At 42.2% G+C, this 26,268-nt stretch overlaps 1 protein-coding gene across 9 annotated transcripts in view; it reads right to left on the bottom strand.

Moving 5' to 3' along the window:
- nrxn2a (neurexin 2a) overlaps positions 1–26,268 on the bottom strand; it is a 240,832-nt gene that overhangs the window by 197,394 nt on the left and 17,170 nt on the right. For 8 of the 9 annotated variants that reach the window (XM_020048376.2, XM_034293178.1, XM_034293175.1 and 5 more), the window contains exon 2: positions 3,930–5,353. In XM_020048376.2, coding sequence (XP_019903935.2) covers positions 3,930–4,650 — 721 coding nt within the window. In that variant the 5' untranslated portion in view covers positions 4,651–5,353. The remainder of the gene's footprint in view (positions 1–3,929; positions 5,354–26,268) is intronic. The other variant, XM_034293174.1, reaches the window with a different exon arrangement.

Here is a 26,268-nt window from a genome sequence, read left to right on the forward strand (position 1 = left end):
CAGCCACAAATCGAGGGACAAGATGGAAAAGGCCTGACAGGACATGGGTTTAAGGTGCTATCAGGACTCAGGCTAAGTTGAAATTGGGTGAGGCTACAAACAGATCTTCCATCTGGGCCCTTTCCCACCCCTCTGAGAAAATCATTTCTCACATCTGAATTCTGCACATGCGTTATTTCACACACATATATTCACATTTTCTGTTTACACAACCTCTTCTGAACATTCAGCCAAATCTGAATTCGGCACATGCGTTATTTCACACACATATATTCACATTTTCTGTTTACACAACCTATTCTGAACATTTAGCCAAATCTGACCGTTATGAGGATGAAGACTGTTTTATTTTTATAATAGCTGTGATTTGAACAAACATTCTAAACACATATTTTGTATACCAAATATTATGAAGCCTACATTCTTCTCTGTCTGTTTTAGAGATAATGCATGACACAGCCAAGACACAGTCCTGGTATTGCATTACGGCAATTAGCATTTTGTGTGATGATGTAATCTTCATAGTTATGCTGACATAAAACCAGCCGTCAACCTCCTATTTAGCCAATGATGATGAAAAAAGAAAATTATTAATGTTGACTGTCTGCTTCTTGTTTGATATGCTACATAGCTTGCATAAGAAGATGCATTTACAGTAACTCACCTCCTGAATAAAGAATAAAGAACTTGAACTAGAAAACCTGTTTGTGTTGTGCTTCAGTTTGCCATAGGACTGTCTCCGCCGAAGATACTGGTTGATCGAAAGTGAACATTTATTTCAACCGACCAATTGGTCAACATTTTAATAGACAAATAATAGACAAAAGACAGAGAATGTCTGACGATTTAAAAGTGCACTGAAGGTACTGTAAATGATCACAATATCACAACTACACAAAAGTGCACTGAAGTTACTGTAAATTATCACAATATCACAACTACAAAAAATTCCACATGGTTGTTGGCTAGGAAATGCTGTCTTCCACAGTGCATTGTACAGACAAAATCTTCCTGGTTGAGAAAACAACTATAAATGGTTATGTGAGAAGCAAAACGGCTTAGCAAAATGTGCATCTGAGTACCAACAAAATATATCCTGAATCGGCTGTTGAATTGTTGTGATGAGGCAAGGCTATTAACACGCAATGGACATTGGAAATTGGGAGGGGAGGAAAATGTGGTCAAAGAAAGTATTATATTCTGATGTAAACACTTGGTGTGAGGACAATCTGGTACATTCTTACAGTTCCAAAGACATTGCTGGGTGGCAGCAAGCATGGAAGCCAATTAGAGGGGCCCACAAGAACATTTGTCTTATCACTGAATAAAATCACAAGCAAAATTAAAACATACTATGTTCTTTTTTTGTTGATGTCCAATTTACTATTTTGGAAAATACACATTTTGACATTGATAAACATTTGATATAATTTGGGATAATTATTTGTTTCATGATCCCATAATGCATTTTTTGGGATCAACTTCACATTTGTATGGTTCCATTCTAACTCAGTCGGTGAGAGCCTGGTGCTTAAATCATGGGTTCAATTCCCAGTTCTAAAAAAGTATTCAAATGTTTGCACTAAATGATTTCGATAAAAGCTGTATGACTGAATCATTGGAGCCACAATAATCCTACTGCCAGCCCTATCACTTCTATAGTAATAAAAATATTAAACTTGTAGATCACATTTCACATGTTTAATAAAGAAAAAACCCTGCAACAATGCATCAAAAGTGTGTGGGGAGAGAATACAAAAATTCCTAATCCCTTGAAGTCACTAAGTGGGTGTTTCTTTATCTTATTAGCCTGATAAATGTATTCTTTGGATGTCTCCCGCATTCTATAATCAGGCTATTTTTGTGAAGCTGAAAATGAGTAGCAGTAGCTAATGGGGTTCTTAGTAATACTAAATACAATTTGGTCCCTCCAGGATTGCAAGATTCCATGATCCTGCAATTGCTGAATTGTTAGCTTAATCACCATTCCCTGTTTTTGATGCAAGTGCTTGCATATTTGTTTAATCGTTGCGCTGTTTTTGCATAAAACTGTCAAATCATTACAGTATTACAACATAAAACTGACCACTTCCCACAGTACAAAAAAATATCAGCCAATTACTGCACATTTACTGGATACTATGGTTAAATCAAGCCACATGCCAAATACACTCACAATGTCATCACAACTGTGTGAAGAAATTGTAAATATTGTTCAATATTGCCATGTAAAATGGCACAATTTCAGCAAAAACACCCATCATTTTAGCCACCAGATATCACAAGAAATCTCTGCGAAGTCCTTGAGGGACAGACTGGATACAACATACAAACATTTTTCCGCAGAATAGATCCAATGAGTCAGACGGCAGCACAAACAATTTACTCTGAAAGAAAACCTCTAGAATTACAAAGTTTGTCCATGCTACTTCCCAGGCCCCTGCTCAAAACATAATACAACTTGAAATGGAATACCTCCACGCGAGGAGCTCAAAACAAGTTCAGATTGGCTATGCCTAATGTAGGTCAGAAGTACATGAAAAATTATGGCTAGCGGAATGAGTTAATTTAACATGGAAGCAGAACAGGCCAGTACAGGTGCCTCATTTCTTTGCATCTGAGTGAATGAGGGAAATCCCATTCTGTGGTTTGGCTGGCAAATGATCTGTGTGTCGGGGGGGAGACATGCGTACAGCAAGCTGATTTACAGCTTCGGCCTACATCCCTGCACTGTAATTGATTGTGAAGCTCCTGTTGGGTTTGGGGGTAAAAGCTAGTCCAGATTTACCTGACAGAGGTGACGGGGACAAGCAGAGCCTTGTACTGATCACGTGGCCATGTGTCTTCATGATGGACGCATCATCTCAAAATGGTTACAAACGGGTCCACAGAAAATCATTGCCCTATTGCGCCCTGTGGGAAATCACTGGATAACTAAATGTACTATTTATACATTTCTTCTAGGTGATATGTTTTACTATGTCTTATCTATTTCTCGCTCAGACCTTTTGGCTCAGACGATTTTTTATTCCTGGTAGAACGATAAATATTATCTGCAGTAAAGTGTGGCACCACATTGGTATTCTGCTGTATGTCTCTGTTTAGAAAAAAAAAGAAAAAGGCTGCAGTATCAACGCACACGAAAGCCCTCCTCTGTGAATGAGGAAACAAAGGGAAGTGTGGGGGAAGGGGCCTGAACCTGACTCAGGCGGCGGATGACTTCCATGGTCATATTATACCTGGACGTGAAACCATTTGGCCCAGGGTGTATTGATCACTCTGAGGTTAGCATACAGCCTACTGATTAAATATCATTATGTAGCAATAAGCTACATTATTGTGTTGCTATGGTCACAGAAATCAGCTAGAGTCAAGTAGCAGCATGATATTCAGAAATATGAAAGGATGAACGCGGAAACCATATCAACATGCAATAAAACATTGACATTTGCTATCTGTATGAGCAAACATTTCACGTGTATGAAAACATTGCCCTTATTCTCAGTAGGTGGCATTTACAAGTCTGATGTTGACGCAATGTGCTGGTGGCAGCAACAGAACAAGCCATAAAACAGTTCTAACACAGTATGGTTAGGGTGGGCCTAATTTAATAAAATAATAATAATAATAAAACGATGATCAGTCTATCCAACAATCTCATTCAAACCCCTTAACGGTAAGCATTCAGAGACAGTACATCAAGCTGTGTGGGAATGTACTGTAGATAAGCGCAACTCTTCCCCCCAAATAATTAATGAAAACGAATGTCAGTTCAGATAATGGCTCAGAATTACAACCAAAACCCAGAAGGAATCCTTCAAACCCATCGTTTAATTTCACCAACCTATCAGGTGCAACGGTAGGGCAATCAAATGGAAAACCAGGACCATTCAGTTAACACATTCAAGCCCACAGAGTGGTTGGCTCACCTTCGTGGCAGTAGTATCCCTTGTAGCCAGTGTTGGTACAGTCACAAAGGACCTCACCAAGCTGAATGGAGCAGACCCCTCTGTTGTTGCAGGGGTTCTGTTTAGTACACAGGTATTCCAAATCGTTCTGAACGCTCTGGCCGTCCAACAGTACAGGGAGGGAGTCCCCGAGCTTCAGGTTGACAATCAGGCCCCGGAAGGGTGGCTCGTATTTCACGGTGCTAGACGTGAGGGCGGAGAGTCGAACGTCCGGCGAGATGCCGCCCACGTAAAGGTCACTGGCCACCACCATCTCACCCCGCTTGGACTTGACCTCAGCCGCCTTCTCCTCGTTGTCCACCGCCAGGCGGGTTTCCCTGTAGTTGCGGCTGAGCAGCACGCGGTGCCAGCGCTGGTCATCGACGCGGGTCTCCGTGTGCAGGGAGGCTGGCTCGGCGCAGTGGATGGTGAAGCGTAGGTGCAGCCGGCCGTCTGTGATCAGGAGCTCCAGGAAGTCGCAGTTGCCGCCGTCATCCAGGTACAGCACCAGGCCCTTGGTGATGTTGGTCTTCAGGGTGAAGCTCAGCTCGCCTGTGACCTTGGCCTCCCAGCGACCATAACGCGCCCACTGGCCGGGGACTCCCTCATACTCCAGTGCTGCGGCCAAGACTGCCAACATCAGGCCGGTCGATACCAGGGCCCACACGGACCGGCCCTCAAATCTCCCCTTGCCGCTTATCATCTTTAACTTCTGGCCCTAATCCCTCCAACTAGGTCTCGCTGCTTTTAATCCACCGCCGCTGAGAGAGGTGGAAATGATCTCCAGTCTGCGGTGTCGTGTTTTCCCTAAGGTGTACAGAAATGATATGATTCCAATGCTTCTATTTAGCTTTGGCTGTCTATCCTGATTCTCTTCTTAGCCTCTCCATTGAGTGAATAAAAAGGGAATACAATTCCAAAAATGGCGAATTGTGTCACTAATATCCAGAGAACTCTCTACTAGACGTTTTCTGGTGACATGGTAAAATCCCTTTAGAAATATAGGAAATGACACTTCAAGAAACAAGGAACTAGCGCATATACCTATGTCTAGGAATCTAGAAACTAGTGCATAAGCTATGTCTAGGAATCTAGAAACTAGTGCATAACCTTTATGAGAAGAACTAGTACATAACGGTTTAGGAGTCTAGGAATTAGCACATTTACAAAATCAAGTAAGTGGGGATTGCTGCAGTTTGTCGAAGAGAGCTGATTAAGGCGACAGGTCAAAAACAGGACAAACCAACAAAAAAATGTCAATGCTTTCAGTTCCTCTTCCCTTTGCTTATCAACCAAATATCCTGGCGTCCTTCCAGCAGCAGTCCAGTCTGGTCTCCAGGAGTTAGCTAGGCACAGAGCCCAGCAGAAACAGGTGCAGGCCGCATCTTCCTCAGTGTCCCACTGCTCTGGAACACATACAAGGCGAATACGTTACAAGAGTAATGAAAGATAATTGACAGCATAGCATCTTATTAAAACTCTAGCCACCGGAGTTTTCTAATCTACTGAAGCTACAGTGAGTAAATCATACAAACCAAAATAATGACACAAAATAATGCACAAGAAAAAAAATTGTTTTAACCATAACAACTGCATTTAATCTTTTGTAGCTGTATAAATCATATAATTATATAATTGCATAATAAATCATATAATTCAACACAGCAGAGAAACATAAGAAGAGAGAGAGGGAGAGAGAGAGGGAGAGAGAAAATGAGAGTACTTCAGTATTGCATTGCTTTATTTATAAGTCCCCCCGGCGACACAACAGAGAACCCTGAGAGACACGGGAGAAAAAGTTATTTTAGTTACAAGACCAGTGGAGGCTTGGAAGAGAAGAAGAGACTCAAGCCTTCTCAATCATAGGGTTTGGGAGCTTTATTGATATCAATACAGACTGTAAGAGGGAGTTTAAGAGAGAGAAATATTCAGAGAGAAAGAGACAGACAGAAAAAGAGAGCAGTTTGCTGCGCTGATGTGGTGCCTCTTTTTAAAAATGAAATCTGTTTTTTCCAATATTATCATTGTGAGTGATGTGACCTTTCTCCAAAGGTCATTGGTCAAAACGATGCCAGAATCACTTGGGGAAAGACTTGCAACACAAACGTTCCATTTCCCAGTCCTCTGAGATTAGCATTATCAGGATGTCTCTGCACTCTGTCAAGTTCCAGTGTTCTTAAAGTGCTTAAGTGTCCTTGTATGTGACACCTAACAGGATTCCTGTTGCATAATCAGCAGTAAATGAGCAGAGTTTGGAATTAGAGCTATTTAAGTCTTCAAACAGCTACAGTTTCAGACATTTCGAATGGATGTAGAGTTTAAGCATAGCCTGAAAATAAGGATGGTCATTCTCCCCTCTGCCTCTTCTTAGGCAAGCCCTCAGTTCAAGAAGATGATGAAAGCTTGGACTGGAAGCCAGCGGAGTGTGAAGAGGAACAGGGTGCCATGGGACAACTTAGGAAAGTTGAAAACCAGACAGGCAACAGGGTTTTGATGGCACAATATGGGAGCCCAGCCTACAGAGAGTTTCAGTGTTCTAGACAAGAGATGACAAGCGACCTGGATTTGGTGCTGCGCCGCCTCCTGTGTGAGGTGTGTTTTTGCTCTACGGATGTTGAGGAGCGTGAACCTGCAGGAGCGAGTCACCGCTTTGATGTTTCCAGAGAACGACAGGGTTTTTGTTTTCCAGGGTCACGCCAAGGTCCTTTTCACTCTGGGAGGGGGAAATTGTGGAGTTGTCAAAAGTGATGGAGAGGTCTTGGAGCAGGCAGGCCTTTCCCCGAGAGGAAGAGCAGCTCCATATTGTCCAGGCTGAGCTTGAGGTGGTGGGCAGACATCCAACCTGAAATGTCTGCTGGGCACTCAGTGATTTGTGTCACCACCTGGGTGCCAGAAGGGGGGAAGGAGAGAATACTAGAACAGCTACGATAGAAGACACCATGTGAAGATGTGACGAAGCGAAGTGGTGGTGTATAGAGACAAATGGAGAGGTCCTAGAACCGAACACTGGAGGAGACCAGTATTGAGAGCACTTGGTGCAGACAAAGATCCACTTCAGGCTAATTGGTAGGAGCAATTCGGGAGAGTGAAGAGCCTGACACAAACCTGAGGATCTGATGGTTCATGAAATATTGGATAACAACAACAGTTTAACTACTGCCCTGATGATGAACATGTCCTTACAGGAAATACACAAAGGTCCCCCGGTTCAAGGCTATATTGGTGTTATAACATGACACCCTAAGGCAATTGAACACTGGTTTTTGTCCTCTCCTTCCAATCAGGATTCAGTCCTGGCACTCATGGGGAGTGCAATTAACTAAAAAACAAACAGGACAGGAGTTGAATAGCCTAGTTCTAAGACCTACTGAAGTCCCGAAAACATTCAGCAATGTCCAGGGAACTTACAGCAAACATACTCAAGGTCTCCTAGAGAACCTTATATTTCAACCATCATGCAACATCGTTTTGACCATAACGAAAGGTCCCCAAGGTCATGCCAAAACAAGGAAGTGAAAGGAACGCCGCTGAATATACTCAGGACGTTTCCTGTTTGCTGGGTACACCAACTGTAATGTTAAAATACCCACTTTTGATTAACACAATTATAGCTAATGAGCTATCTTGATGCCGTAGTTCCGAGTTCCCTTTGCGGCTCCTTCTAATAAACTGAATTAAATCAAATTCATCTTGATTAAAAACAGGGCCATTCACCCCTCCCCCTCCACCCGCCAGACAGTGCCAGAGACTGCATGTCTTCCCAGACAAATCAGTCTTCGTCTGCCTCCAGTAAAGCGCCTGCAGTATCAAAGAGCGAATTGCCTTTGGATTGCCTCCTGAATTGCTGTGGCCTGTTGTGACGGAAGCATTGTGCCCTACGGAACACAAATCTCCCAGCTCCGATGGCAATAAAGGCCGAGGCCACTTGCATGTTGAATTGCCACTTCAAAAGCATAAGGCTTGGTGACAGCCTCTGTTTATTTATCTACAAATAACACGGTAACAGGCCCAAATCAAAATGTGGGTTTATTGAATCCAATCGATTGCAGAATCAAATACACTGAATAAATAAAGCTACTCCAGGATGGTGGGGGGCAGAGAGAGGTTATAGTTGAAGGACTAATACCAAGACATCAATAATCCTCTACACATCCATTTGTAATTCAATATAAACCAGCATTCATTCTTTGTCAGCCCAAATTATCTCCATAAAGCAGTCTAGAAACCAGACCATACAGGATGCCCATCAAACATCTCTTTTAGGTTGACAACAGGGATGAATCCTGAGCTTAGAGGGTAGAGCACAAATCTCAGCGTGTAGAAAATGCAAGTAATGTGATGAGCCAAGCCGGTTCCATTTACGACGCGCTGAATGTAAAGCCCAAGTCAAGAGCAGATCCTCTCCAGATCTGCTTTGAGCTGGACGAATTCTCCCTCAGAGAGAAGCCGCGCGAGCTGACAGGCTTGGAAACATGTTGCAATGCAGCAAGAATGCTAATGAGCTACAAGACACCAAAGAGGCCAGGCTTCACCACAGTTACTGGTGGCCTTTATAACACCAACAATTATAAATAAAAGGATTAAAAGCACTGAATCATTAGCAAAGCATAAGCAAACAATCCTTCATACTAGGGCATGGAATACAAACAACCTTTGACCTCACAAGAATACAAATCACTGTGCTGCCAGCCCACTCTGTCTTTAGTTGAGCGTCTGAATACGGTGAACGTCTCTCACTCCCTCTTTCGGGGACTGTGGCCGTGCAGGTGAAAGGTAGGCTCTCCTCTCAGATGTGTCAGGGTCAGAGTGGTGGGATGCAGGTGGCGAACCGCCCTCGCCCCTTAGATTCTAAACGCTGCCTCTGACGCCACCGTTGCACTCAAGCTCTCCAATCCGCGGAGACTCTAGGAGGTCTCTGTAACGGTGGGGGGGCAGAGTCGCTTCCCAAATGGCAGTGTAGTACGACGCAAACAGGGCGTCATTTCAGAGGCACTCTAGGGTAATCGCATCCAAACTGGGGAAAGAAATTGAAGGCTTGTGCCTTAAATGTTTCGTCTAAGCCACAATGATTAATAGTATCTAACCATATCATATATGGTCTAAAGGTAGCTTGGAGGATACTGAGGGGCAGAGGTGCAATGTACTGAGGGAAAGGGGGGATTTGGAGCATTCCACCCGGAAGGCCACAGCACATGATTTATAGATGAGATCTTCCAAATGCTTGCATTCATTATTCACACAGCAAGAAGGATTTACTATTGGTCTGCATATAAAAAAGAGCTACTGGTTACCAAATCCAATAAAACTACTTTTAAAGCAACATTTAAATGCCAAAAATAGGATTAGGTCTAATTTTGATAACATTCCTCTGCCTGTTCACCTTTTTTATTATTATCTATGGCTCATGCAAATGCTGGCATTCCCAGACCTAATCAAAATAATTTATACTAGAGTTTAAAATATCCATAACTCTTGAAGACATTCTGTGTGGGCGCGTAGAACTCAGCTGTGAACACACTGCCCACTGCTCCACACGTCCCGGACTCGGCGCTAATTCCATGCGACGTCTGTGTCAGAGCCAGTCACATTAGAGTACCACTACATCTTTCTTCCTGAACATTTACCTACTTAAAGTCCAAGGCATACTGCCACAACACCACACTCCAAGCTCGGCATCATTTAAGCATGGACACAACAAACATGCTAAATCTGAGTGTTTGATGAAAACTGAAAACTTTCTGGATTGCTCGTTGTATTGGGATAACATAGCTCATGTTTAAGTTAACATGTTACTGGTGCAATACTAAATGAATGACTTCAGACTTCCTAAGATGACTTAAAGCAGAACTAAATCGTCACACAGTAACAGCTTGACACTCTTCGTAACATTGTCTGCCAATTAATCAATTGTCACGTTTCCATATTTTCATAAAACATTGGGAAATGACCTAGACTATGGCGATGTAGCAATGGAGAACCTAAAAAGAGAACCTTACACAGACCTTGGCACAGACCTTGGTACCATAGCCAATCAGAGCTGCAGTAGGCCAATATGCAAATTAGCCATCGCATTCACTGAAGTGTTTGTTTACGAGCAGCTGCAAAAGCAGGACTTAGATCATTACAAAAGAATTACAAAATAACCCCGAATGTTTTAATGCAAATATGTTAATACCACAGGAGTGCTCTTACATTTGGGGAATGGAAACCAGTTCTGATCCAATAACCATGACAGTGAAGACGAGGACGGCTTTCTCTCCCTCACATGTACACCAACATAAGAACACCAACCGTCCAGAGGAAAGTAAACTCAGATGAGAGAACCGTAGATAAACCCAGACACCAGGGTGTCAACATGTCTGACTTCTACAACCTGTCTGCTAAAACATCTGCCTCAACCTGCTCCTAATCCACATTACAATACCGATGTGTCTGTCGGTCTGCAGTGCCCATTAATCCATGTAAGTTCATTTGATTAAAAAATCTAGATGGTAAATGTGAATAACGATAGTTCAGTACCAATTTCTTTCAAGCTAGCGAGTCAAATGGCATTCGGATACAGTCCCTATGCTCTGGGCAATCTGAATGTACAGTAGAGGTTACTTCTATTGCTTCTTTTATCTGCAGCCACTGGAAAACGATATAGGAAAAAAGTAGCCCACCCTATTGCTAATGCGACTCTTGTATTTTTTATCTGAAAAATAAATAGTTAACTAGGTCCAAAAATGTATTTGCTAGCTATGTTATCACTGATTTATAATTATCAATGTCCCCAGTAGTTAAACTGCTAATCATATGCTGTCAAAAAGATATTGGTGCATTTTATTTAAAAAATAATAATAATGGTGAATTATATGAATTATATTAACTGAACAGTGTACATTTATTCAGCTAACAATGCCCTACTCTACATTATGGAAGTTTAAGTTGAATATAACCTATTTTTAAAACCTCATACAATGCAAATTTGTATTTACGTAAAATGCTGTCAGTTAAACTTTAACATCAATCATTCAAAGAAGAAAAACAATCCTTGTTAAATCTACATTGAAACCATTTAATTTTATTACACTTAATACACCTTAATGTTTAAAAAGCAATTTACATATCAAATGCATTTCCATTGAAGATTATATGAAATAATATAATATACTTAAATACTAAATACATTTAAATAAAGTTCACGTTAAATGCTTTTAGAATCGTTATGAGTTAGATCAATTTTACTACATATTAACGTAGTTATTTTTGACCTGGGACGATTGACCACCCTTCCCTAAAAAGGATGACATGGACTGACCAGGCTCAGTCCATGTCATCACCACTGCTCCAGAGACAGAGTGGAGGTGGATTGGAAACACTGGAGCCGGTCTGTTTCCATCATCTGTCTTGACCGTCTGAGGGGCACCGGAGCAGCACGCCACCTGACCCAGCCCCCCTTCAGCAGGGTGAACTCTGCACTGCAGCAACTCAGCAACCTCTCCTCCAAGGCTGCGTTTTCCCCTAGGGTCTCCCTGCGCCTCCCTCCGCCTCCTTTTAGGGCAGAGCGGAGGTGGGTGAGCCCCCAGGCCAGAGAGATGAAAGAGACTGGCAGGGGCGGAGTGGTCCCTGGAGAGGCGCTGTTGAGCCGCCCAAGGAGAGAGGGAGAGAGAGGCAACCACACAGTGGAACAGGAGAAACGCCATCGAAAAACACACACACACACAAAAATGAACATGAATGACCAAACAATGATCCTCTTTGGTGTAGCACTGTAGAGGTGTGGGCAGTACAACAGAGCTCATCCTCATCGTTTTGCAATTCACGTTGCCCAATTAGGTACACAGTAGTTAGAAGGAGCAGATGTGAGCAGAGGCCTCTTAATAGATTTGTGGTTAGGGAGTCATACTCAGCATTCGGCAAATTAGAGCAAGCTAAAGGGCATTTCAGCTCTGTCTCTAGGGTAAAAAGCCAAGGTCAGCTAATATGTGCCGGGCATTAGCCAGAGTAATATGTAGACACAGTACACGCTCATACCGAGACTAGACACCCTTCGGTAATAAAGTAGCGAGATAAATCAGAAGAATTACTGGAACCAATCAAATGATAGCCATCTTAGATGTGTGCAATTTCCCTACATGATTAAATGAATGAACGACTGTACACATGAAGTGGTGTATCTGCACAGCCCTCCTAAGTCCACGCCTCACTGGGAAACCTGGACACGCATACATACGCACGGCCACCAGGGGGTTGAAAGGACACAGTATGAAGTATCACTAGAGCTAGCGGTGTACATTCACAGGAAGACGGAGAGACGGTGACACTGAGTAATGGCATTTGAATGGAACAACTAAGAGCCCGTAGGAGCTGAGAAGGCCGTAATTAATAGCGACATTGCACATGTACGAGACGGATCACACGGTTCCAAAACAAGCCTCTAAAAGCAGAGTGGAAAACGAGTCTTATGGGACCCAGGCTGGAATAACCTATTACGCCTCGAAGCTAGAGAAGACAGAATGTGTTCACCCTTTGGGTTGTTCGCTTACACAGAGGTTGTCGATCCTCCGAGTCAGAAACGTTGTGGTGGTGACTAAACAAAAGTGATTTAGCGGGTAATTACTTCCAGCTTGTACAACAATGTGCCTTCTGACTTAATAGACCTAAATAAATGAAATAAATAAAAAACGGACACATTCCTGAATAACAAGAAGGCGATCTCTCATTGACAGAGCATTTGAACATCAGTAGTATCTTTGTTCTGTCAACTGTGTGCGTGACATATCTAACATTGTTATTTTGATGTCTTTGGATTCTTTAGGACACAGGTGTCAAACCGGTTCCACGGAGGGCCGAGTGTCTGCAGGTTTTTGCTCTCTTCTTGTACTTGATTGGTTAATTAGGTCACTGATTGGTTAGTTTCTACCCTCACCTGGTTGTGTAGGTATGAACTAGGAACCAATTTATAGGAAAAACCAAAAACCTGCAGACACTCGGCCCTCCGTGGAACCGGTTTGACACCCATGCTTTAGGATTTACAGGCGTTGGTGTATTTTACATTTTAAAAGGGGAGGGTTATTTTCCATAGAACCGGCCACCCCCAGAGCCCAACTCCACTCTAGGCTTCTTCCTACAGTAGGTTGTTAAGTTTTTAGGGAGTTTTTCTTAGCCACTGAGCTTCTAAATCTTATTGCTCGCCCCTTTGGTGTTTTAGGCTGGGTATCTGTAGAAGTACTTGTAAGCCCTTGTAAAACCTTTATAAAATGAAATAAAGTGAACGATTTGGCCCATGGACTTCCACTTCATTTTCTAATAGAGAGGGGTGTTTTCATTTTCAATCTCTTCACTTAAAACATAGGGACTCGGAATCGAGTGTCAAACCAATTACGCAATACTTTAGTCCAGGGTTAACCTAGATCTGATCACATGACTAAATGACTGGTCTACTGATTTGAATATAGAAACAAAACTCACTGAATCACAGATAAACAGCCCGAATGTGCTATCCCATTGTCACTCAATGTCATACGAAACAAAGTACTTGACAATGACACCAATGGATTTGACACAAACGCAAATAGATCTGGGACCCAGCTATCACAATAAATTGCCTGAATCCTTCAAAGAACGATAAATAGAATAATGTGTATCACACGTCCATCACACTTTTCTAACAGTCACTAGTTTAATTATTGTAGCCACCCATTGTCCTATACAATAACACAGATAAAGGTCATGTCAATTCAAATATCACACGCCTCTAGTATAGGTGACTTATCGTAACAATCAGTATCACCAAAATGCCTGTGATAAGTGCTAGGTATGGTGGGTCATTTTCAGTTTATCCTCTCTGCCCTAAGCCAGGCTATGTCAGCTGGCTGAAAGTGTTACAACGTCAGAATGGTTTTTGACGCGTTTCACCACAATACATTCCCTCCCGTACATGGTGACGAGCCGCTGTACACAGATGGTTCCGGCGTGTGCTGGTTCGTGAGTGCACATCTCTTTGAATCACCGTCACGGTCCCTTCGCAGTGCTCCACAAGAACGCCGTTCTGGGCCTGCGGTGGTTGTTTTAGGGGAGTTCCACCTACTTAGCAAGTAACACGTGAAGATGCGCACAAGAACACAGTTAAGAAAAGTATGGTCATCTTACCTAACACTGTGTAGGAAATGTGCTTCTAAAGGGAGCATCGTTAAATAACAATGCAACCGTTCCTGTCTTTCTTTCCTTCCCACCCCACCTCCAGAAAGTCATTTGGCCAGTGATCAAACATACTAGCTGCAGTAGGCGTGAGACCGTGTGAGTGACAGGCTCATTAATAATTTGCTGGCGTTGCCGGACCACCTGTTCCGGGCCTCTGCTCAGACATGCAAACAGAGAGGACCCGTGACGAGACCCCGTGACATCAGGAGGAGATATCTACAGCTCGAGACCCCGTGACATCAGGAGGAGATATCTACAGCTCGAGACCCAGTGACATCAGGAGGCGATATCTACAGCTCGAGACCCAGTGACATCAGGAGGCGATATCTACAGCTCGAGACCCAGTGACATCAGGAGGAGATATCTACAGCTCGAGACCCAGTGACATCAGGAGGCGATATCTACAGCTCGAGACCCAGTGACATCAGGAGGAGATATCTACAGCTCGAGACCCAGTGACATCAGGAGGAGATATCTACAGCTCGAGACCCAGTGACATCAGGAGGAGATATCTACAGCTCGAGGCCCAGTGACATCAGGAGGAGATATCTACAGCTCGAGACCCAATGACATCAGGAGGAGATATCTACAGCTCGAGACCCAGTGACTTCGGGAGGAGATATCTACTTGCTACTGGAGCGCAGAGAGCAGATACTGCTTCCACACTGCACAGGGCTCACAACAGCCAACCTTGGCCGTGATGAGGAGAGCCCGGAGAGACATGGGCAGGCTGAGCTCAGAGATCAGCGTTGGGCCACGCCAGGGTCTCAGTGCACTGAAGTGGCCGGCTGACTGCAACAAGCAAAAGAATGGTGGGTAATTGACGATGACGCTTAAGGCATTCAGCAATGTTGTGTTAAACGTCTTACCAAGCTCATCAATTATTTCCATGGAAATTATAGATAGATGGTTACCAAGAACATGTTCACACAAGCTCAAAAAATCTAGAAGAAAGCAGCAGTTAGTTATGGACAAATGGTTTTATTGATAAGTGACTTGAACCAATTGCATTTACTCTCGTTGCCACTGAATGGCTGGCCAGCTACTGTCCTTACCTCAGTCAACCTCTTGTTCACTGGCAACATGCGATAGCCCCACAGCATGCAGCTGTCCCAAATGCCCTGTCTCAGTTGGGGCGGGGATGACCCGGGGAAGAGCAGAGCAGTTCTACCTCAATGTTGTACTACATCCAAATCACGGGTACGCTGCGTTTAAGACAACTGAGCCTTTGTAAAACTGTTCAAATCAAATATATACAGTCATGAATGCAAAATGTAGATGTACAGCTGAAATGCTGTAGGGTTTGTAAAGCTAGGTAATCTACTGTACGTGTTTAGTCAATACATGGTCCTGCAGGGAAGGGCTTCTGCTGGCTTTGAGCTGACTTCATTTAATTAGCACCATTCAGTTTCACTCCTGAAAACACAGCAACCCAGTTAAAGACAGCCTGTGTTGGAACCCTGTCAAAGACAGCTTGTGTTGGAACCCTGTCAAAGACAGCCTGTGTTAGAACCCAGTTAGACACGCTATACTCAAATGTTTTCATTCATAAGCAGACAACCCCACACCGCAGTGAGGAATGCATTGCCAGACATTTTATCAGAAGATACTGTGTTCTGTAAACAGTTGAGTGAAGCTACATTACAAGTATGTATCAAAACATTGGATACACTTAGCCACTCCAGTGAATTTATGTGAATGTAAGTATGTCCAAAGTTTTGACTGGTACTACATGACCATATGAAGTAAGTACAGTACTGATCAACAATCAACCCTGCTGTAATTTAAATGCTATATACTATAAACACAATCAGCTCAAATAAAAAATTCAGCAGCATTGAAGGTTCACTAGAACGCTGGCCTCCTACATTCTGAAATATAAGTTGAAATATACCAAAATGCTTCCTAAAGCTGTGATGCAAGAAACTTTCAGAGGGACAACCATCTCTGCAGCACACAACCAATTAGGCTTTGATGGTAGGATAGCAAGATGGAAGCCACTCCTCAGTAAAAGGTACATGAGAGCCTGTTTGGAGTTTGCCAAAAGGCACTTAACCCTAGGACCGCCAAATGCCTATGGGAGTTTCTAATTAAAATAAAACTGCCATTCTGAAAGCTAAACCCTGCTCCTTCCATGACTTTTCCTAAATAGGTGTATATTACATTGTTCTGTTGTCTGAATTCTAAACAAACAAATGGAAAACTATTTTTTTTACCCTGTTTTCCGTCTTAATTGGCCAACAGGCCACCATTGGTACCCAGGCGCTAATCATCCCTCACCGAATTCATAACGTCAATGGATGACTGTGCAATACTCCCAGATGAATGATAGAGTCTTGGTTGAATTTGAATGAACTTACAAATGAAATACAAGATTTCCATGACCATTCAACAATTTAATTAGGCTGTTATTGAAGAATAATACAGACGATAAAGGCTAATGGACAATTCAAAATATGTATCATCTGTTACTGTTTTTCAATATGAGATTCAGTTTCTTGTGTAGTTTAATTCATCTAATGTAAATCTAAAATGTAAATTAAATATTTTTTAAGAAACAAAATACCAGACATTCTTTACCAATGGCCAACTACCAATGCAGCAAAGGTATTACAAATTACTATCTTAGGAGAGAAAGAAACAAAATCGCATACACATCTTATGTCTCTTTGAATTTTCTCTGCTTATTTTACTGAAGATTAAAATTCTACAAATTAAGCAAAATAATTATTCACCAATTATCAATTCAACAAGTGTATAACATGTTACTGTTTTTCATCAATACAATAAACAAATTACTTTTCAATATGTTCATGTAGGCTACTGAGTGTAGAAACTGTATATAATCTGAACCCAGTGAGCAAGTCAGACACAATTTACAGTGTTTGGTTCATAATGGCAAACCAAACATGACGATTCGACGCCCTGACAGCATTGAGATGCTGCAAAATTAAGATGAGATGGAGTCAGATAGAAATAGATCCCGAAATGGACATGTCAGATGTAGGGACTTCATTTGATTCTGATAATGAGCCGCCACCTCCAATGCCTAAGCTTCCTGGCAAAAAAAAACAAGAAACCAAGCCTAGTTCAGCCGGGCTGCAATAGAAAGTGTTCAACTCGAGATTCAAACCCAGGTCACCCCCATGAGAGGCTGTGTCGTTAACCACTACACCACAGAGCTGTACATTACCTGGGTGTCAGAATAGCCTATTGTCTCTATCCCAAACAAATCCTCTTTTGCCAGTGGCTGTTTTAATAATTAATTGCCATTAATGAATGACACTGATATTTATTGAGTTAAACATTGATATAGTTAAACTGACTAACGTTTCTAAGTTTACCTCCACCACAAATAGCGTCTACGTATACCGTTTGCCACTGGCCGTTTTAACAGCGTATTAGCCAGTAATAAGCTTTACCGGTATCTACTAACTTATCGGAATAGTCATAAGAATAGAGCAATTGCTAGCGAGGCTGCCAAAGCTATTTCATTTCATGGCATAAGAATGTATTTTTTTCTTTCATGGCAAAACAACAATTTTTCTTTCATTCATGAATGACATTTATACAATAACTATCAATAAAGGCGACAATAACTAACTTTTTCATCAAGTGAAAAGAAGAGAGAATCATGAAATTTAACAGAAATAATTTATCAAGAGTCGTTGCTCTCAATAGATTCAAACTTAAGTCTTCCACATGAGAGTCACTGTCTGTAAACACTATGTCACGGCATTACACATTTCAGCAGTCGCTAGACTCCATTGAGGATTGTGTTGAATTGACTGAAGTTTCTCATTAACTTTACCTCCACTGTATGTTAAGCTATATGTTAAGCTAGCAAATGTGTTTGTCTATCCTGACCCAAAACGCATGCACGGGTGCGTACTTCGAAAATCCACCAGAAACAGTCGCAATATAACCATAAACTATTTTATTTGAGGCATACTATAATGTAGATGCTAACGGTTTTAGCCAGTGAAGTTTTCGTCTATATGGAATACCGCTTACGCGGTCCGGCAAAAATAAACGAACCAATGGGGACCGCAAGTTATCCTTTGATCATCCTTTTACTCTGCTAATCGAATGTTACTCATGTACGATGTGATAAGCAAGGAGGCCAGGCGCAGGACCAACAGTGAAACAAGGTTTACTAAGCCAAAATGAAGGTTGAAATGGCTAAAACTGATACAAATGAACAAGCGCACTACGCGAGAAAAACAACAGACACACACAGACAACTAGCTGACAATACTCCACAAAGACTCCAACAAACACAGTTATAGGCTGTAGTAGTGAGGATATGGTGTGCGTAATGAAAAAAAGTCTGGGGTGTTCTGTGAATGTGGATATCCTTTGATGGTCGCAAACTGGTCAATAATGTCTCTTATTTTACCTTGTACATCATCAAATGAGAGTTAAATACAAATGGATTTATTGTGAATAATTGAAGTGTTGTGTAATTTTCATTTTGTACATTTTTAGGGCCTAATAAACTAATGAAAATACTATAGTGTCACGCAGTGGAAGTGTGAAGGAACCAGGCCCAGGCTTGCTTGCATTCGAATGTCGCTTTTTAATGAAATGAACACCGAATACAAAAACATAAACTGACATATAATGAAGCACTGACGGATAACAGCGATACAAATAAAGACTCACTGGGGACACGCAACAACGAACGACACCACAGGACAAGTAGAGGGCTCCTTTATACAAACACATAATGACACAAGGAGAATCAGCTGTGAGTAATCAAAGACAACAATGAGTCCAGGATGTGTTCGTGAAGGCTGGGAAACAGAAAGGCATGGGAAACATGAAACTACCCAGAGCCCACTATGGCCTTTCCCGGTGTCTCCCCCCAAAACAATACTCACTGCACACTATAAACTTACTTCATAATTACAATGCACTTTCTACAATGCACAAATGTTTTTCCTCTGTCATTGTGGGGTATTGTGTGTAAACTGATGACAACAAATAATATATACATTCTATAACACAACAAAATGTGGAGAAAGAGGTCTGAATTGGAGATGCACTAATTACTGCTCAATACTACATTTTCATAATTTTGGCTTTGTACGCCACCACAATGCATTTGAAATGAAACAACCGAGATAAAAAACTGAAGTGCAGACTTACAGCTTCAATTCAAGGGGTTGAACAAAAATATCGTACGAAACGTTTAGGAACTGCAACCATTTTCATACACAGTCCCCTTATTTCAGGGGCTCAAATGTAATTGGACAAATTGACACAATAATAAATAAAATTTACATTTTTAATACTTTGTCGAGAATCCTTTGCAAGCAATGACTGCTTGAAGTCTGTAATGTATGGACATCACCGAACGCTGGGTTTCCTCCTTTGTGATGCTTTGCCAGGCCTTTGCTGGAGCTGTCTTCAATTGTTGTTTGTTCGTGGGTTTTTCTGCCTTAAGTTTTGTCAGCAGCAAGTGAAATGCATGCTCAATCGGGTTGAGATCAGGTGATTGTCTCGGCCATTGCAGAATATTCCACTTCTTTGCTTTAAAAAAACTCCTGGGCTGCTTTCAGTATTTTTTGGGTCATTGTCCATTTGTAAAGTGAAGTGCCATCCAACCATCTTCGCTGAATTTGTCAGAATCTGAGCAGACAAAATATCATGCATGGCCATGCCATCACACTGCCTCCATCATGTTTTACAGATGATGTGGTATGTTTCGGATCATGAGCTGTTCCAAGCCATCTTCACTCTTTTTTCTTCCCATCATTGTGGTAGTCAACTGTCTAATTACTCTAATTGAGTCAACTGTCCAATTATTTTTGTACCCTTGGAAAAGAGGGGGGCACATAATAAAGAGCTGTAATTCCTAAACCCTTCCTCCAGTTTGGATGTGAAAACCCTCACATTAAAGATGAGACTGCACTTTTAAGCCCATGTTCATTATTTAACTGTAACTATAAAAACAACATGTTGCTTCTGTTGATGCTTCTAATGTCAAGAAAGGCAGGTTCAATCATACAAAAATAAAACAGTCTAAAACAATTCTGATAGTGAATGGAAAATGTATAAATGAGATGATAATAAATACCCATTCTTTTTCTGGAATTAAAAGTTAAACAATGCCTGGAAATAAAATAAGTAAATTAGGTATTAGACTTCCACAAAACTGCAATATAGAAAACAATAATAACAATAACACGAGACCAGTCCAAAAAAATACACAACTCTGGAAAAAATTAAGAGACCACTCATAATTTTTCTTAAATCAGCATCTCTACATGTATTGCAAATATTCCATTCCAGTGTCTGTTAAATTCCAACACACGCACACCTCATTTCACTTAATAAGGTACTGATTAGGTGATTACCTGAACCAAATCTAATCTAATGAGGAAAAGTATAAAAACCACTGCTGTGGTCATCACTATCCTCTTGCAATAGAACCAGCTGGATGGCAAAAACAATGCAAGTAGTACCTCAAAGGTAATTTGAATTAAAAAAATAACTAGGCAGCATGACAAAAGAGTTGAAAAGAAAAGCTTTGACTGAGGTAAAGAAGGGTTCAATTCTGGCTTTACTGGCAGAAGCATACAGTGAGAGTCAGGTTGCTTCCATCCTGAAAATTTCAAAGGTGGCAGTTCATAAGAACAAGGTCAAGCAACAGACATTGGGGACAACAAAGCTACAGACTGGCAGAGGGCAAAAACGACTGTCCACTGACGGAGATGACCGTCAACTCATTTGAATGTAACTCAACAACCGTAGGATGACATCAAGTGACCTACATAAAGAATGGCAAACAGCAGCTGGGGTGAAGTGTTCGAAACGGGCTCCTAGGGGCAGGGCTGAAGTTGGGGAAAGCTAAAAAAAGCCCTTCATCAATGAGAAACAAAGAAGAGCCAGGCTGATGTTTGCAAAAGACCATAAGGATTGGACCACAGAGGAATGGAGTAAGATCATCTTATCTGACGAGTCAAATTTTCAGCTTTGCCCAACACCTGGTCGTCTAATGGTTAGACGGAGACCTGGAGAGGTCTACAACCACAGTGTCTCGCACCCACTGTGAAATTTGGTGGAGGATCGGTGATGATCTGGGGATGCTTCAGCAAGGCTGGAATCGGGCAGATTTGTCTTTGTGAAGGACACATGAATCAAGTACATGGTTATCCTGGAAGATCACCTGCTTCCTTCCCCAACCCTGAGAATAGGTTTTTCCAGCAGGGCAATGCTCCATGCAACACAGCCAGGTCAATCAAGGTGTGGATAGAGGACCACCAGATCAAGACGCTGTCATGGCCAGCCCAGTGTCCAGACCTGAACTCCATTGAAAACCTCTGGAATTTGATCAAGAGGAAGATGGATGGTCACCAGGCATCAAACAAAGCCGAGCTACTTTAGTTTTTGTGCCAGAAGTGGCATAAAGTCACCCAAAAGCAATGTGACAGACTGGTGGAGAGCATGCCAAGACGCATGAAAGCTGTGATTAAAACTCTGGGTTATTCCACCAAATATAGATTTCTGAACTCTTTCTAAGTGAAAACATTTGTATTATGTGGTTGAAAAATTAAAAATAATTTGTATTCTTTGCATTACTTGAGGTCTGAAAACATGTATCTTTTGTTGGTTATTTTGACCAGTTGTTATTTTCAACAAATAAATACTCTAAATGACAATGGTTTTATTTGGAATTTAGGCGTAATGTTGTCAGTAGTTTATAGAATAAAACAAAACTGTTCATTTTACTCAAACACATACCTATGAACAGTAAAACATGAGAAACTGATACTTTTGTAGTGGTCTCTAAATTTTTTCCAGAAATGTATATTATAATAAAAATAACTTGAGCACAATGGATGTCTATTCAGAAAAAGGCACAATTGTTATGAAAGAATCTGCCTTGTTTAAAGAAAGCAACCGATATGATATTAAATGTTTGCTTATCGGCCGAAGCCAATTGCTGTCCTATATATCGGTGCATCCCTAGTATGAAAACTTTCCAAAGGCACTGTATGTATACTCCGAGTGGTTATTTACCGCAAGGAGAAAAACACAGGAGAGTTCGAACAGGCTACAAGCCATACAAGTCCAGGTTTTGAGTGAGGAACAGAAGTGTTAAGAGACCACTGCAAATGAAAGCTTCTGTTCCTCACTCAAAACCTTCCTTTTCAACCTTTTTGGAAAAGAAAGAAAAAAGGTGCATTGGTCTCTTAATTTTTTCCGGAGCTTTATATATGGTGTATATATGGTGAAGTGTGGCAAAGGGCAGTTGTGGCATCAGTTGTTTGTACTAGTTCAAGACGTGATTAGCACCTCAGAATGTAGGAATGATGAACCTCTATCATCATAAAAACCTTCAAAGGTGTCTTTCTGATGAAACTGAATATTCATGTCTTGTATTATATAAGGTTTTATGTATGGACCGCTGGAAGAGTAGCTGCAGCTTTTGGCAGTAGCTAATAGGGATCTTAACAGAACCCAAATGTTGATAATTCCCTCTAGTGTTTAACCATACAGAAGTATACATTAGTAGCCTATTCTCCTCAGTGAATGGTGACAAGTGGCACAGGATGGGGCTGATGAGTGCATTCTTCATGGTTTACAGACTGGCCTGGCAGTAGCCCTAGAAAAATGTGGAAAAGGGTCACAGGGTCAATGAGACTATATTGTATGGGGAGGAGAGCTCAGTCCATTAGCTAACCGAGTGGTCGTGTAATCACACACTGATCTGGAGCGTGTGCGAAGGCGTTCACGGACAGCGGAGTTAACTGGAGGCGTTTCAACTCGGATCGCCGATGCACCGCAGGGCCACATTAGTAGTCATACCTGCTCCTGTACGTCCACGGTGCCGCGCCGCTGCCAGTCGGATCACAAAGACAGTCGTTGCAACCCGAATGATCCCTTCATCTGACAGGCATTGGTTCTCACCGTCGACACACACTCCGCTGGGATTTCTCCTCCAGGAGGCACAAACAGGAATGTTGGCTAATTCTTAAGCCGCCTCTTACAAATGAGGTCTATTGTAAAGGACACAGTAAGCTCCTTCTCTCTGCCCTCGTCAAGTGAAAACGATCAGGCACACCGTTCTCATTCCTTCCATCCGCTCATTTATAACGGTAATGCCGCAATGTGCCGATAACAATTGCTCGGAGGTCAGAGAGGTAATCGTTAGCGGGTGCCACGAGAGGCCATCTCAACTCCAGCTGCAGGCTCACACAGCCATATTATGTTGGGGTCACGGGGGGTTTGCGCCCTCCCTGCCGAGACCAAACCCCTCTCCGTTGAGGTGGACTGCATGTGGCTCAGAGAACCAGCAGCATCTGCAGCGACCAGGCAGACACACCAGGGCTGGAAATGCCCCGTCTGCTTAAGAACGACAAACCGCACTGCTGTGCTCTTTGATTCGTGCACAGTTGCACAGAACATTCCAGCGCCTCGTCTCTAGATGCTTCTGCCCTAATTCAACAAAACAGAATCAGACATTCGGGCCGGGAGAGACAGGACTGGGTTAAAGCAGAATGCATACAATAAGCCATTACTGTCTTTAAAGTAATGTAGGCTAGGACAATTTATGAGTCCCCAAAGCGAATCTGCAACTGGTGTCATGTGAGCTGAAGATTAGGCTTTGAGTGATAACAAGCGTACTGCAGAGTCTGGCTTGAGGAAAGCGTTTGTTTGCTTCTATTCAGGTTTTAGCGTCAAATCAATACTGAAGCAACAATACTTGTCAAGTAGTAGCCTCTCAGCTAAAGACACTGCTCACAAAGAAAATCACTCAGTCCTTGAAAATATATGTGCCACTGACACTTACATCTGGTGACAGCCACACAAGGACTTTCACTGGGGATTGTGTCAGGACACAAAACCGTAACACGAGCAGCGACCCTTCACTTTAACCCATACAGAAAAAAATATACATATAAAACATTTTGGGATGTATTTTAGGACACACGCGTTACGGTATTTTAGGATACCATAAATTAGCCCAATAATGTATTTTGTATGCATGACATTTCTTTCGAAGTGTATTTCAAACAAATAATAATAATGTATATATCTCCCATTTATTTAACACCTTTCATTAATTATTTTCTTTGGTTTGGTTAAACATGGGCCAACTAACCTTGGTACTGCCACTGTTTTTAAAGGGTACTGAGTGGAAAGGAAATGCACACTGACCATGGGAGACCAGGTAATGATATCATCATTTATGACCACACACGGAAAACATATAGGTGGTTGAATACATTTCAATTGATTATGGGGAGTGACGGAGGGATCAGAGAGATGGGGAGGGATTGTCCCATCATTTCTCTCCACCCAGGAAAGTCCCCATCAATCAGGGACAGAAAGAGAGATTTCCTGGAACAGCTCGACAGGCTATCCTTAGGCCGGCATGCACCAGGTCCATGATTTATGATCTTCACAACCCCATGAAACCAAAAGGCCCGAGGGAGAGAAAAAAAGACAACATCCGCTGGCAACCTCTGTGTTGCCAATTATGGAAACAAATGACTCATTTCCTGTACGGCCTTCACTTTCAACTGATAACCCCACGCGCCTTCATCCCTCATCTCCGTGTACAACCTTTCCACCTTGGGTTCTCGCTCCAACCTGCCACAGGTCACATCCTGCCTACCCTTCACCAATCATCTCCCTCTGTTCATTATCTCCTCCACGTCCTCCAGAATGCCAGCGTTCCATTTGCCGAATAGCACGGCGCTTTACGACGCAACGGTGAAATATTCTCAGCAACATTTTCCTAAACATGAATACAGAGACGCAGCCACATACTGGAAGAGTTCTTTTAAAAGAGGGAAAGTGATATTCCCAGAGTCCTCGAACCGTTTCAAGTGCATGTTTTCTCCTACTAGTTTCAACAAGGTTTAATATATGTATGCAGAGTATGTTTGGATGAATGGGTAACCAGCGAATGCATATGGTCCCAGTTGGCAAGGCAGAATGGACACAGAGTCTGCGAGAAGCTCTCTGTGTGTGTGTGGGTGGGTGTGTGTGTGTATGTGTGTGTGTGTACACAGTCGTGGGCTCATTGTCTGTGTAGTCTTATGCTGATTTAGGAGAGACAAAGGAAGCGGGGCAGACAGAAATGCACAGTATAAAGAGGGGAAAGGGATGGCTGGATGGTGCTGAGGAATCTCAGCCCTTCTCTCAGTGCCTGTCTGTCTGCCCGTCTGCCTGTCTGTCTGCCCATCTGCCTGTCTGTCTGCCTGTCCGTCTGCCTGTCTGTCTGCCTGTCTGTCTGTCTGTCTGTCCATCCGTTTGTCTGCCTGTCTGTCTGTCCGCCTGTCTGAATATTAATTTGCACAATAAATGTTGAGTATCAGTTTGAAATATGCACGGCCGTAGGACAGAGCCAGGCCACTTTAACACAAACACCCAATGACAATCTCCTGACACCACACTCTGGAGGGGAACATCAGCCCAATTGATAGTGTCTTTTGGCTAGAGTTGACATTATGGAAAGAGATGGCTTCTTTTTTACCAAGAGGACACTGAGTGTACAAAACAACACTAAAGACAGTGAATAGATGGCTTAGTCCTTAACAAGTATCAAATTCCCTGTTAAATTCAAGTTCTATGAACAAAACCACACTATGTCATAACTAGGCTCATTAGGTGAGCAAGTTATATTCTTCAACAAGGAAACAGGTTCATAAATACATCTATACTGTACGTCCAGAAATGGATTCAGGATCGAAAGATTCTAGCTTCAGTACTTCTTCACATTCTGACATTTCCCTCGAGAATCTAGTTCCAGTTTCTCCTTCCTAGTGGAAAGACAAGACCTACCTACGCTACCAACTTCAGAGATGACAGTGAGTGTCATTCATCATCCGATCCGAATTGCTCGTGGGGTCGTTCCAGATGAATTCAATCACTTTGTGACGGGACCACTTTAGATTTGAACGGAACCTTCCAACCACATTTCCACATGGAAGACGTGGTCAGAATGTGACTTTTTGAACATGGATGCTAAAGCATTCAGGAGAGGAAGAGGAGCTAGCCCCATTTTGCGTACCCTGTCTTACCAATAGACACACCTAAAAATAATAAATGACAAACATTTATCCTGAAAAAGGATAAATGTACAAACTGTGAAGTTATTTTCTGATTCGTTTATTTA

The sequence above is a fragment of the Esox lucius genome, chromosome 7 (genome assembly GCF_011004845.1).
Source record: "Esox lucius isolate fEsoLuc1 chromosome 7, fEsoLuc1.pri, whole genome shotgun sequence".
NCBI classification, from domain to species: domain Eukaryota; kingdom Metazoa; phylum Chordata; class Actinopteri; order Esociformes; family Esocidae; genus Esox; species Esox lucius.